At 44.0% G+C, this 14,840-nt stretch overlaps 1 protein-coding gene across 15 annotated transcripts in view; it reads right to left on the bottom strand.

The window, feature by feature from the left end:
* RLF (RLF zinc finger) overlaps positions 1-14,840 on the bottom strand; it is a 119,399-nt gene that overhangs the window by 73,175 nt on the left and 31,384 nt on the right. For 8 of the 15 annotated variants that reach the window (XM_065576744.1, XM_065576750.1, XM_065576752.1 and 5 more), the window contains 2 exons: positions 9,000-9,081; positions 10-142 (listed from right to left, as the gene is read on the bottom strand). In XM_065576744.1, coding sequence (XP_065432816.1) covers positions 10-142; positions 9,000-9,081 — 215 coding nt within the window. Of the gene's footprint in view, positions 1-9; positions 143-8,999; positions 9,082-13,520; positions 13,721-14,840 lie in introns of all 15 variants that reach the window. The other 7 variants (XM_065576748.1, XM_065576747.1, XM_065576757.1 and 4 more) reach the window with 1 other exon arrangement.

Raw genomic sequence — 14,840 nt, 5'->3', positions numbered from 1 at the left:
AGTTCTTACCTTCTTCTGCTTCTACTGGCTGCTGTGATAGAATTTTAAGAAGAACTGGATTTTTCCACACGCCTTCCCTAGTAATGTCAACCAATATTTGGAGATTATTATTCCCAAATTCCAGTAAAGCATCATGTGAATCCTATAAAACAAAACAAAAACACAAACCCAAAGTCCATTAAGAGAATTTTAAGTAAGATTAAATATTGAATCTAACTTCAGAAAGACAAACAACCAACTATACCATTTTGGCATTATACCACCAGAAAATGTGTTTAACACCATTCAATTACATTATGTCAAGTATCAGGGGGTAGCCGTGTTAGTCTGTATCTACAAAAACAACAAGGAGTCTGGTGGCACCTTAAAGACTAACAGATTTATTTGGGCATAAGCTTTCGTGAGTAAAAACCTCGTGAGGTTTTTACTCACGAAAGCTTATGCCCAAATAAATCTGTTAGTCTTTAAGGTGCCACCAGACTCCTTGTTGTTTCAATTACATTATGGTCATTCTTGAATGCTTCATTTCTATTGTGCTGTGTTGAGACACTACAATGCTGCTTATTAGCAAGCTGGCCCTAAGTTCTGCAGCTAGGTCTTCAGGTTTCTGCAGCATTCTGCCAGCTTCAGTTAGAGGTTTTTATTGAATTAAATGAAAAAGACATGTCCCTATAGTAGACCCTAGACTATTTATTTTTATATTAATATGTTTACACCGTTTCTTCATTTTCTGCATGCCTCAAATTTTCCTAGTTTCAATACAACTAAACAGAAGTTGTCAGAGGAGAAGATGGAGGTTTTGGCAGAAGATTAGGGATAGTTGGGGCTTTCAGTACCAGATAATATGTGGAGTGTGGCTTGGGAATTGTAGGATAAGGACATTAACCTGACCATTTTATGAGAAACAATGCAGATGGCTCAAACGGTCATCTTTCAGAGTTAATGCTTCAGTGAGATGAGTAGGGCCAGTTCACAACCTCAGAGAGAATAGCTATTTACCTTGTAGTAATTGTGGTTCTTTGAGATGTTGAAGACACTGTAGATCCCACTATAGGAGTGCATGTGCCTTGTGCACAGAAAATTCATGCACTCAACTTTCTCACGTTCCCATGCGAGAGCATAAAGGGCACGAGATCATAACCTTCCCTCAGTTCCCTCCCAATTCAAAGCTTGTGTTAGTTGAGGACTCCTAAAGCATGGACAGAGGTGGGATTATGGGATTCACAGATTACAACAACATGAAGCACCACAGTTATTGTAAAATAAGTAACCACCCTCTTTGTGTATGTGTTGGTGTGGATCACCCCCATGATAGGTGACTGGCATGCAATACCACTTCTGGATGGTGGGATGAGGCATATCAGCTGCATCAGTCAAACATGGATCAGAACTCTCCAAAACCTGGCATCTGTTCTGGCAACTAAGTCCAATGCATAATGCTTGACAAAAAGTTAGTGGGTTGCTCCATGTCGTTGCCTTGCAATGCAAATTGGAGATCTCTGAAGCAGGTGGAGGCTGTCCCTTGAGCTCTAGTAGGGTAAGTTTTGATGTTCGGTGGAAGAGGTACACAGCCAACTGATAACAATGAGATACATTGCATTAGCTAGTTAGATATTCTTTATGATGTGATGGCCTGGCCTTTGGAATGGTCATGGCTGTAGCCAGAAATAACTGTGTGTGGGGGGGGGAATCTGAACTGTCGCTGTAGTAAAAAAGACACACCAGATGTTCCCCCAGGATTAAAAACTTTTATCCAGATGAAGAGTGAGTTTTGGGAAGAAGACAGGCAGGTTAACTATTGTTATACCAATAAAAACTAGCAGGATCTTATTAAAGGGGACAAGATAAAGATGCCACATTTATTATGATAATTTGATTTATGACCACTAATTAATATCTTAATCCTTATACAAACACACACATCATACCTAATACCTATACACACACACATCCATCAGATGTTTTGCAGCTGCTGCATAGTTACCAGTCCTGCTCGAGTCTGTGGCTTGAGTTTGCAGCTTGGGTTCGTAGCTTGTGGCAGCTAACTGGCCAGGAAAGCCGGGCACAAGGACGAGCTGGGTCTCTGTTGGGCATGCACCGATGCCCTTCCATGTTGGCAGCAGAATCTCACCCATCCTTTTTGTAGGCTTTAGTTTGAATCCAGAGTCTATAGGTCTTGCTGTGTCACGCTGCCTCTGGGTTTGGTGATTGATTACCCGTCAATTGCAGACATGACTTTCAGCCTGGGACCGGGCTTCGATCTTCCTTCTATTGTACCTTTTCTTTTTAGGGTGGATTCTTCTTACTTTGTTAGGGCTCTTGTCTGCATCTTCAGCCGTTGGTGTTTGAACTCTATTTAATCAGGACAGGCTGGGGCTGGAGGTTGATTCCATCATCCATACATACCTCATTCACACATCTAAACTAAACTAATAAGATTACAGCAGGGTTTGCAAAAATGAAGGTTGCAGCAAGCCCTTACAAAATGGAGTAAGCGTTTTAAAAATGGGGTTTGAATTACAATATGGCAAGTCTTAGTAATTTAAGCAGGAATTGGATTGATAGCGAAATTTACAAAGGCAGCTGACTGAACAGCTATGGCTCTTAACAAGCATCTTAATTGTTAATTAGCCAGTTATTGGGGTAACCGGTTTTATGAATGAATATTGTTTTATTCATAAAACTTTACGTATGAAGTTACAGTAATAAAGTGAACAATTAAAAACAATTTCATTCATCAGTTCTACACTATACACACAAAATTCTGAGACCACCTGAGGGACCATCTTAGGGGAAGGTTTCAGCACCACATTGTCCCTATGAAACATCATGTAGGGAGGGTCAGCCATAAGTGCTTGGCACTCATTCTCTCTCCTGGCCAAAGTGATACCATCTAGAAACACCAGGAAGGTACTGGAAAACAGGCTGGAGTACTTCAGAGGCAGCAAATACTCAAGGATCTTCCGAATCCAAGCCTGCACAGGGTCCACATTACGATGAGCCACCCATACTGAGAGCCTCTTCCATTTAGACAATAAGTCCTTCTGGTGGATATAGTCATCCTCTGTATCAGGATCTACTCGACTTGCCTATAGCAATCCCCATCCATGGTACTTAACCAGCCAACACCCTGGATGTTACAGGGACTTCAAATGTGCATGGAGTATCCGATTGTGGTGATGTGAAATCAGATCCAGGCCGCCTGGGAGTTGACTGGACATATGTGGCAAGTCTATCAACCAAAACTGCTTTACCCAGTAGCATACTGTGACAGATGCGAGACCCTGGAACTGTGGAAACGTCAAAAGACTATTATAGTGAGATGTGCCAAACGCTAAGAGCCCAAGGATTAGTCAAACTTTTGTGTCTATAATGCTATATGTATCTTTGTGAGGTTGGGTCTGTGTTCTGTCTCCTCTAGGGAGAGGGTTACCAAACTTTCGCCAGGAACTAAAATCAATGGAGGTAATTACTGCAAATTCAAGATCAGGTAAACAACTCCAGAGAAGTTTGGGTCAGTTACATATACTGGTTCAGACCATGTTCAAGAGGCCAAGGGAGACAAAGAAGGGCGTCTGGTACAACGGGTTGGCATGAACTGACTTATGAACCTCATTTTGATGTAAAAATTGATGTGATTGTAGCTAACAGGGTAAAACCCTGCCCAAAAGAGTTTGAAGAACTAGATCTTGCCAAGGTCTCTACGTGGAAAATAAGAGACACCACTAAGCTTAGCAGGCATATCAAAACAATATAATTGTATGATGTTTTACCTGTAATGCTTTTGTCCTAAAATAAATGTATACTATGCTTTGTGAAAGCTGTCTGGTCACAGGTAGATACTGTCATTGTCCCTTCAGCAACCTGAGGGATACACAGCAAATTTCAGGGGGACTGCAAGCCTAAATTCCCAGTCTGGAAGAAGAGGAATTTGGATCCCTGCCCACAGAAAGGCGACAGCTGGAGGCCTGATATCTAAAGGGGCACTTTTAGGTCTCGGGGGGCAGAGATGCCATTAACCTCACAACTATGATAGGAGTATGAGAATGACTGTGGCCCTGACATTTGATTTTGGAAGTCACCCTAGGGATCAGGCAAATGTGTGGAAGGGCATGAAGGAGGCATGGTTTCCACTGCAAAACGACGCCAGGCTCATGCCCCCGCTGGAACAAAAATTTTGGCATTTGGTGGAGAGCCTGTCTTCATAGGAAGCCATTCCCCCACACCCAATGATGGACTATTGGCTCTGTGATGGATCTCTGCAGAGAGGACTCATGATAGGGCCTAATGAAATACATCCTAGAATACTCAAGGAGCTGACTGAGGAGATTTCGGAGCCATCAGCAATTATTTGAAAACTCATGGAAGATGGGAAAGATTCCAGAAGACTGGAAGAGAGCAAATATAGTGCCAATCTATAAAAAAGGGAATAAGGACAACCTGGAGAATTATAGACCAGTCATCTTAACTTCAGTATCCGGAAAGATAATGGAGCAAATAATTAAACAATCAATTTGCAAAGGGGCAAAGGGGTCCAGGAGAGCTGGCTGTATTTTAAAGAATCCTTATTGCGGTTGCAGGAACAAACCATCCCGATGTGTGGAAAGAATAGTAAATATGGCAGGCGACCAGCTTGGCTAAACAGTGAAACCCTTGCAGATCTTAAACATAAAGAAGCTTACAAGAAGTGGAAGATTGGACAAATGACCAGGGAGGAGTATAAAAATATTGCTCAGGCATGCAGGAGTGAAATCAGGAAGGCCAAATCACACTTGGAGTTGCAGCTAGCCAGAGATGTTAAGAGTAACAAGAAGGGTTTCTTCAGGTATGTTAGCAACAAGAAGAAAGTCAAGGAAAGTGTGGGCCCCTTACTGAATGAGGGAGGCAACCTAGTGACCGAGGATGTGGAAAAAGCTAATGTACTCAATGATTTTTTTGCCTCTGTCTTCACGAACAAGGTCAGCTCCCAGACTGCTGCACTGGACAGCACAATATGGGGAGAATGTGACCAGCCCTCTGTGGAGAAAGAAGTGGTTCGGGACTATTTAGAAAAATTGGACATGCACAAGTCCATGGGGCCGGATGCGCTGCATCCGAGGGTGCTAAAGGAGTTGGCGGATGAGATTGCAGAGCCATTAGCCATTATTTTTGAAAACTCATGGCGATTGGGGGAGGTCCCGGATGACTGGAAAAAGGCTAATGTAGTGCCCATCTTTAAAAAAGGGAAGGAGGAGGATCCAGGGAACTACAGGCCAGTCAGCCTCACCTCAGTCCCTGGAAAAATCATGGAGCAGGTCCTCAAGGAATCAATTCTGAAGCACTTAGAGGAGAGGAAAGTGATCAGGAACAGTCAGCATGGATTCACCAAGGGGAAGTCATGCCTGACTAACCTAATTGCCTTCTATGATGAGAAAACTGGCTCTGTGGATGAGGGGAAAGCAGTGGATGTGTTATTCCTTGACTTTAGCAAAGCTTTTGATACGCTCTCCCACAGTATTCTTGCCGCCAAGTTAAAGAAGTATGGGCTGGATGAGTGGACTGTAAGATGGATAGAAAGCTGGCTAGATCATCGGGCTCAACGGGTAGTGATCAATAGCTCCATGTCTAGTTGGCAGCCGGTTTCAAGCGGAGTGCCCCAAGGGTCGGTCCTGGGGCCTGTTTTGTTTAATATCTTTATTAATGATCTGGAGGATGTTGTGGACTGCACTCTCAGCAAGTTTGCAGATGACACTAAACTAGGAGGAGTGGTAGATACACTGGAGGGTAGGGATCGGATACAGAGGGACCTAGACAAATTAGAGGATTGGGCCAAAAAAAAAAAAAAAAAAAAAACACCTGATGAGGTTCAACAAGGACAACTGCAGAGTCCTGCACTTAGGACGGAAGAATCCCATGCACTGCTACAGACTAGGGACCGAATGGCTAGGTAGCAGTTCTGCAGAAAAGGACCTAGGGGTCACAGTGGACGAGAAGCTGGATATGAGTCAACAGTGTGCTCTTGTTGCCAAGAAGGCTAACGGCATTTTGGGCTGTATAAGTAGGGGCATTGCCAGCAGATCGAGGAACATGATCGTTCCCCTCTATTCGACATTAGTGAGGCCTCACCTGGAATACTGTATCCAGTTTTGGGCTCCACACTACAAGAAGGATGTGGAAAAATTGGAAAGAGTCCAGCGGAGGGCAACAAAAATGATTAGGGGGGCTGGAGCACATGACTTCTGAGGAGAGGCTGAGGGAACTGGGATTGTTTAGTCTCCAGAAGAGAAGAATGAGGGGGGATTTGATAGCAGCCTTCAACTACCTGAAGGGGGGTTCCAAAGAGGATGGAGCTCGGCTGTTCTCAGTGGTGGCAGATGACAGAACAAGGAGCAATGGTCTCAAGTTGCAGTGGGGGAGGTCCAGGTTGGATATTAGGAAACACTATTTCACTAGGAGGGTGGTGAAGCACTGGAATGCGTTACCTAGGGAGGTGGTGGAGTCTCCTTCCTTGGAGGTTTTTAAGGCCCGGCTTGACAAAGCCCTGGCTGGGATGATTTAGTTGGGAATTGGTCCTGCTTTGAGCAGGGGGTTGGACTATTTGACCTCCTGAGGTCCCTTCCAACCCTGATATTCTATGATTCTATGAAACACCTAGAACAGGGGTAGGCAACCTTTCAGAAGTGGTGTGCCGAGTCTTCATTTATTCACTTTAATTTAAGGTTTCGCGTGCCGGTAATACATGTTAACGTTTTTTAGAAGGTGTCTCTCTAAGTCTATAACAACTAAACCATTGTTGTATGTAAAGTAAACAAGTTTTCAAAATGTTTAAGAAGCTTCATTTAAAATTAAATTAAAATGCTGATCTTACGCCGCCAGCCTGCTCAGCCACTTCCAGCCTGAGGTTCTGTTCACCTAGGCCTGCAGCGGGCTGAGCGGGCTGTCAAGGGGCCGGCAGCCGGGACCCCAGACCTGGGTGATGGTTCAGGGCAGAGGGCTTGGTCTGTGAGGGGGTGCAGGGCAGAAGGCTGGATGTGTGGGGAGTTCAGGGGTAAGGGCAGAAGGCTGGGGGGGTATGGGGGTACAGGGCAGAAAGCTGGGTCTTGGGGGAGACTTGAGGTAAGGTCTGATTCTGTTCAATATCTTCATCGATTTAGATAATAGTATAGAGCAGTGGTGCACCAACATTTCCACTTGCACAGCCCTTACCATTCATGGAATTTGTCCCAGCCCACATTACAAGTAATGTGAAGTAGCCCCCTTCGTGTTGCTGCTGGCAGCAGCGCTGCCTTCAGAGCTGGGTGGGTGGAGAGTGGCTGCTGCAGGCCGGGGCAATGCCACCCTTACTTCTGCACTGCTGCTGGTAGCAGTGCTGCCTTCAGAGCTGGGTGGCTGGAGAGCAGCAGCAGCTGCTGGCCGGGGTGTTCACATTGTTTGTGGCATGGGAGGACTTTTTTTTTAATCCTGCGCCGGTTCCACCCCAAAATATCCACTCTATTTTTATACTGCTCCCACTATTATGGCAGAGGGTCCTGCGGGACCAATGGAATCCTAGTTTCTTCCCACCCCCCTAGAGAACCTCTTGTGTGCCCCCCACGAGGGCACACCCCCCCCAGTTGTGCACCACTGGCATTTAGGGTACACTTACAAAGTTTGCAGATGATATCAAGTTGAGAGGGGTTGCAAGTGCTTTGGAGGATAGGATTAAAATTCAAAATGATCTTGACAAACTGGAGAAATCGTCTGAAGTAAATAGGATGAAATTCAATAAGGACAAATGCAAAGTACTCAAAAAAAAAATCCGATCTTGTGCTTATGAAATGCATGTGCCCCTACAGCACAATCCATGCTGCCACATATTCGAAAGCTATCTGCAGACTCAGGCACACAGCACTACATCAGTTCACATTTTTAAGCTTTGTCTTGCAATCTATCAACCTATTAACCTTAAACATGGAGGAGCTACATCCTCAACCTAAAGTACAACTTTTCTACTCTGCAGTTTACAAGAAATATTGGGAAACCTTTTTCTCAGACCATGAAATCCTTCAATCTATTTTTCAGCAAGCAGGTAAGTTGTCCCTCTAGTGATTGGAGTACACAAGTTACTGCCCATTAATCTGAAATTTAGTTAGTTTTGCTTTGCTAGAATTTTGCATTTCTTCTAGATTGCACAATAAACCACTTTGTTGTTCTCAGCACTAGTGATCAGTGTTATTATGCACATCTTAACATTGCCGGGGAACATTTAGCATCTTCTCACTAACCCCCACTACTCAACATTTGTAAATAAAGCATTTATTCTCAGTAGATTTTGTGTAAAACTCTGTTTTACAAAGTGGCCTTCGAATACTTGAAGCAAAATAAATTTTGTTATCCACCTGGCAAATCCTAGTTGTCACATAGCCCAATCCCACTCACTCCATCCAAACCAATGTTGCTGAAATCACTCCCATCTTGGAATTCCTCCACTGACTTCCCCAGTTCTGACTTAACTCCCACAAATACAAGGCTGTGTACAACTATGCCCTAGCCTACATCTTGGACTTTGTCTCTTACTGCATCTCCACACCCATAGCCAATGGTGTCAGCCTTGTAGTTTACTTCACTCACTTCTGTCTATGCCTTTTTCCATGATGCCCACATGCATAAGGCTGCATTTGCAATTCCTGCTCTCCATGACACCACCCTCTCATTCAAGTCCCACCTATAAACTCACTTATTCTGTTATACATACACAAATTAAGGCCAGAAAGGACCACTGTGATCTTCTAATCTGACCTCCTGTATTCCACAGGCCACAGGACTTCCCTGAATTAATTCCTGTTTAAAATAGAGCTTATCTTTTAGAAATCCATCCAACCTGGATTTAACAGTTTCTTAGTGATTGAGAATCCACCACAACCTTTAATAATTTTTTGCAATAGTTAATTATCCTAACTTAAAAATTTGTGGCTTATTTGCAGTCTGAATTTGGCTTACTTCAAATTGGAGCTTGTTACAACTTAATGAAATACACTTACCTGTATAGACTGATGGAATCCTAACCATGTGTCACATGGCAATTCACTTTCAGGCACAGAAAGCAGTAGTTCAAAACAACTCCTGTAACAAAGAAGAGCTGTATAAGTAAGATAGCTAAAACACTGCTGTAGCAGCATTAGGAAGCGGCAGGTCTTGTTTTATTCCTAGACATGAAACTATATTAAGATGCAGCCATGATTGAAATCATGTTTTAGTAATTTAAGAGTAAAAAAAAAAAAAGGTTACAGGGATGTAGTAATTATCACAAAACCAGGTATTATAAACCCAGGAAATTCAGAGTTAAGATTAAATTTCTAAGAAATCCAAACTATGTTAAAAGTAAGAAATGCACAGTTAAGACATCCAAACCATAACTCTGTCCTATAGTGACCTCATGAAATAACCATACCATGACTGAGGGATTTTAGTGTTTGTGATCACAGACTTCATTAAACTGATTTTTAGGAGTCACATCAGATTTAATATCCCCCCCTCCTTGTGACATCACTAAGGAGCAAAATTAAGGTCAAGTTACTATTGTACAGCATGAGCCTTAATATCACTTAAAGTGCTTTGTGTGAAAGTTTGTCACACAATACAATGAAATTTAAAACAAAGTGTCTCTGGAAGAAGCATGTTCAACTGGGGGTGGGGGATGGAATGATCAGGGAGGCTGATGGGCAGGAATGGGGAGACGGGCTAATAGTCTAGAAGCGTCCTCTAGCCACCAGTGATGTCCCACAGCTCTGAGCTGTGGGGGATAGAGAAGCTGGGGGGTTTGAAAGAGGTGTAGTCAAAGGAGAGAGCCTGAGACATGAGGCCTGGTAGAAGAGGCCTGAACTAAAGTGGTAGTCAGGCCCTACTAATATAAAGCTAAGTTAGCAAAAGTCGGGCTGTGAGCAGAAGTCAGGGCCTGCCTGCGCACAAGTTCACAGAAGCTGCTAAGAACAGGGCTGGTATTGCAAAAAACACTCATATTCTTAAGAAGAATTCTTAATATGCTAGGCACAGGACACTCATGTAAGTACATTCTGTAAGGACGGTATCAGAACACCCAGATACCCATATGGTACACACTCCTCAAAAATAACACTCACCTCTCTTAAATAAGATCAGGATGACAGCGTGATGGATAGAGATGTTTTGATCGAATCAACGTGTACAAGATAAAAGGTGGTAACTAACCACATCAGAGGGGCAATACGTAATTTGTCTGTACTGGTGTATAAAGAGGGGTCTCAGAAGAAGCGTCTTTCACCAGCCAAGGCGGAAATGGAAAATCCCACCGTTCACTGAGCTGGTCCATTGTTATAGGCAAACATGTTGTAGTAGTCCTGTCGAGTATACGGGATACTAGGACCATGCTTCGTCAACAACAAACGTGATTGGGTGCCTTCTACTGAAACAGTTCTGTGGTTTTATTGGGCAGTTTGATCAAGGTCTGCTGTGTCGGCTATCTGCGCATAGTTGTGACAGCATACTGAAAGAACACACACACACACACAAACCCAACAACCAACTACAAGAGGTTGTACCAGAGGTGATAATGGAGTTCCTGGTCATGGGCTCACCAGCCCAGCAATCAACAGGTAGATGGCTAATTAGGTAAGGTTTCAGAGTAGCAGCCATGTTAGTCTGTATCCGCAAAAAGAACAGGAGTACTTGTGGCACCTTTGACAAATTTGTCAGTCTCTAAGGCTGCTACTCTGAAACCTGTCATTATGCAAGGCACTGCATTTAGCTGTATGGAGTGGAAAAATTTGTTAGTCTCTAAGGTGCCACAAGTACTCCTGTTCTAATTAGGTAAGCTGTCTGTTGCGCCACTCTTCATGCAGCCTAATAGAGAAGCCTTCTCCCCCTTCCACTCGGTGTCCTCCGACATGTATGTGTGTGTATTGGGCTCTGTAATTCTCTGAGGAGCTGCTCTCAGCAAGTAAGTGGATTATTGACTTGACAAGGCCCATGATGCTCACACTTCCTCCTCCCGACTTGTGGGTAGCATTTGGTCACCTGCATAGAAAACAAGGAAGGCCCCGACACAGTCTATGTAGGGCAAGATGCGGGCAAGTAGGGTTAGACAGGAGTGTGGCAGAGGGAGGTAAGTGGGACCATCCAGAAATGGTTCCTGTCTGGGAAAAAGGTTCTTTTGTCTACAGCAGTACTGCAGCAACTGAGTTCCACATGGCAGGTTTCCCTTGTGGACAAGCTCAGTCTTTAGCACAGGGGCAGTTTGCTGCACATGGCCCTGTCTTTGCAGTGGCAAAAGCACAGCCAGGCTGCAGGTAATACCAAAGCACACAACCCTGCTCTACAACAAAACAAGATTTCTCCTTGTGTCCAGGCTCCTGTTAATCACAAAGCAAGGCAGCCCACCCAGCATGGCTCAGCAGTTCCTGTATTACAGGACTGCTGCAGGTGGAGATGCCACCCCTCTCTATTCTACAGCCACCTGAGGCAAATACCTGCCCCGCCACCTCTCCAGGAGAGTCTTCCAATACTTCCCCTAGCATTAGAAAGTACAAGTTCCTTCCACAGGCCATGCCTGTTTGATGAGCCTCCTGCAGCATTTCAAACCAGCAGTTCACTGACAGAAATCCACAAGTGGACTGCCAGCTGGGGAAGCAGATTGCTTTTGGGGTAAATGCCCCCTCATCCTCCTGCATTCAAAGGTAGGAAGAAGAATAGAGTGATGCTGTCTCAAGAGCAGCTCTATATCACAGAAAGTTTGCCTGAACTTAGGGAACAACAGGCAGTTCACTAACTGGAGTTGCTGCAAGAGAAGACTCCAGAAAGAACAGAGTCAGAGTGTGCACAGAGGGTCAGGGGAAAGAGATGTGTTGACACTTAATATAGGCCAAGAAAGATTTTTAAGGCGTTCCTAGGAACAAGACTCCCATGATGCTTTGTAGTTAAGATGAAGCTAACTTTAGAGAACAGAATTTTACTGAGCAGTAACCCTTAGCATAATTTTCAAAAAATGTTGGAGATGTTTTAGCAATGTACTAAAAGCAAAATATAAAATGAACTGCAATGGCACAGGAACCTTCAAAATAGCCTAAAGTAAGAAGTGTGTACCAAAAAGAGAAAATAGATGAGGACCAGAATTATACCTAATGAAGGTGACAAAGGTATAACTGCCCCAAACTCATAGGGGAAGTAAGACCATCTGCAGTCTAGCCACAAACTGTCAGTGAACTATAGGAGAGGTATTCCTCAGCTGTTGCTAACTGTATACCTCTGGTATGTGGTGTCTTTACTGTTAATCAATAAATCCAATCAAAGCTGATTTATCCAAGGTTTGTTATTACTGAACTAATATAATATAATCAAAGTTAAATATGTTATCAATTATTAGTTATCAATAATTTGGCTACTGATCATTGACAAATTGATAATTATTGGCAATTGATAGAGGGTCAGAGTTGTGCCAAAAGATCAGGAGAATAGTCAGTAGCATGGGCAGCTGCGGGTAATCCATTAACCATGCCTGAGTATTTGTGGGGGGTGGGAAAGAGGGAATGTTTGGCAGGAAAACGCTGAAGCGGTCTCCCAAATCCTTAATCTTATAAAAACAATTTGAGACTAGAAAATTTAGAACAAAACAAACAAACAATAAAACCTGAACTATGAACATGAATAAAAACCATTTTTCTAGAAGTTTTGAAAAATGTATCACAGGGACGAGAGCATAGCAGCAGCTCTGACTTGGACCATGCAGCAGTGAGAAGGAATTGGAGACACGTGGCCCACCCCACTCTTCATCACCTTGGGCGAAACTACGAGGCAATGCAGGAATACATGTGCCAACCGCCAAACAGTACTACTTTCCAAAGCTCTGGCTCCAGGCCACGGGTGGGCAAACTACGGCCCGCCAGCCATTTTAATCTGGCCCTCGAACTCCTGCTGGGGAACGAGGTCTGGAGCTTGCCTCGCTCTGGCACTCCAGCCGGGGAGCAGGGTCAGGGACTTCTCCACGTGGCTCCCGGAAGTAGCGCCATGTCCCCCCTCTGGCTCCTACGCATAGGGGCACCCAGAGGGCTCCATTCCGCATGCTGCCGCCGCCGCCCCAAGCACCACCACCCCAGCTCCCATTGGCCAGGAAACGCAGCCAATGGGAGCTGCAGAGGCGGCGCCTGCAGACTGGGCAGCGCGCAACAGAGCTGCCTGGCCACGCCTCTGTGTAGAAGCCGGAGGGGGGACACGCAGCTGCTTCCGGGAGCCACTTGAGGTAAGCATGCCTGGAGCCTGCACCCCGATCCACCCTCCTGCACCCCAACCCCCTGCCCCAGCCCTGATCCCCCTCCTGCACTCCAAACCCCTCGGTCCCAGCCCAGAGCGCCTCACCTCTCCCATAATCCAACCCCAATTTCGTGAGCATTCACGGCCCACCATACAATTTCTATACCCAGATGTGGCCTTCGGCCCAAAAAGTTTGCCCACCCCTGCTCCAGGCACATGTGCATAACCCTCAGTGGAATTCAATAGGGACCATCACTCTAAGAAGAATGGAGGTTATTCACCTGGTAAATGGAGTAGGAGATAGACTCTGCATATTCACATTCTTGGGGTGTGTTGACAGGTGCAGTTTGGACAGCGTAACCCAGCAACAGTGTCCATTAGATAGCCCCTCCTACCTCTCCCCTTATCATTCAAGCAGGTTCTGAGGGTGAGGTGTTGTTTGCAGCCTCAGTTTCTTCCATCACTACTGCAGAGTTAAGAACTAATTAGAAAACAATAAAAGAAGTGAAGATAGGCAGGAAGGGTGAATATGCAGAGTCCATCTCGAAGAACTCTGATTACAGGTAAGTAACCTCCATTTCTTCTTTGAGTGCCCTGTGCATATTTCAACTCTTGGGATAGTTTGGTAAACAATGTCATGGAATACTTCTCTCAAACAGCATCAGAGCTAGATGACAAATCTAAACCATAATGCTTCATACAAGCATGGGTATATCTCCAAGTAGCAGCCTTGCAAGTCCAACAATTGGGACACAGACATGCTAAAGAGGTAGCATTGCTCTAGGGGAGTGCATTTTAATACTACAGAGGAGAAAATGGAAGAATTTTTATAAAACTCGCCTTTATGCATTGCATGACCCACCCAGACAGCAATTGTGCCAAAATAGCCCACTCCTTTCATAAGAAATGAAAAGTTTATGAGAGGCTGTAAAGTCCTTTGTCCTACTCAAATAGCAGGACAATGTTATTTTTTAAGCATCCAGCCTATGTAATCTAGATCAGTGGCTCTCAACGTTTCCAGCCTACTGTACCCTTTCAGGAGTCTGATTTGTCTTGTGTCCCCCAAGTTTCACCTCACTTAAAAACTACATGCTTACAAAATCAGACATAAAAATACGGAAGTGTCACAGCACACTAGTACTGAAAAATTGCTTACTTTCCTCAATTTTACCATATAATTATAAAATCAATTGAAATATAAATACTGTACTTATATTTCAGAGAATAGTATATACAGCAGTATAAACAAGTTATTGTCTGTATGAAATTTTAGTTTGCACTGACTTTGCTAGTGCTTTTTATGTAGCATATTGTAAAACTAGGCAAATATCTAAATACACTGATGTACCCCAGGGAAGACCTCTGCGTACTCCATTGATCTATATTCTCCCTTTATGAGTATGTGGTCTGGGAAAGAAAACCGGTAAGCTCACCAATTAATACAAACACAGATACTGCTTTTGGAAGAAATTTAGGATGCGGTGTAAGCATAACTTTATCCTTTAGAAGTACAGTAAATAATGGGTCTGCCAGAAGCATTTAACACACTAATTCGTCTTGCTGATATGACTATTATGAAATCTGTTTTAATAGATAATTAA

This window comes from Chrysemys picta, chromosome 23, assembly GCF_011386835.1.
Source record: "Chrysemys picta bellii isolate R12L10 chromosome 23, ASM1138683v2, whole genome shotgun sequence".
Classification (NCBI taxonomy): domain Eukaryota; kingdom Metazoa; phylum Chordata; order Testudines; family Emydidae; genus Chrysemys; species Chrysemys picta.
This window is presented reverse-complemented; position numbering and strand designations above follow the sequence as displayed.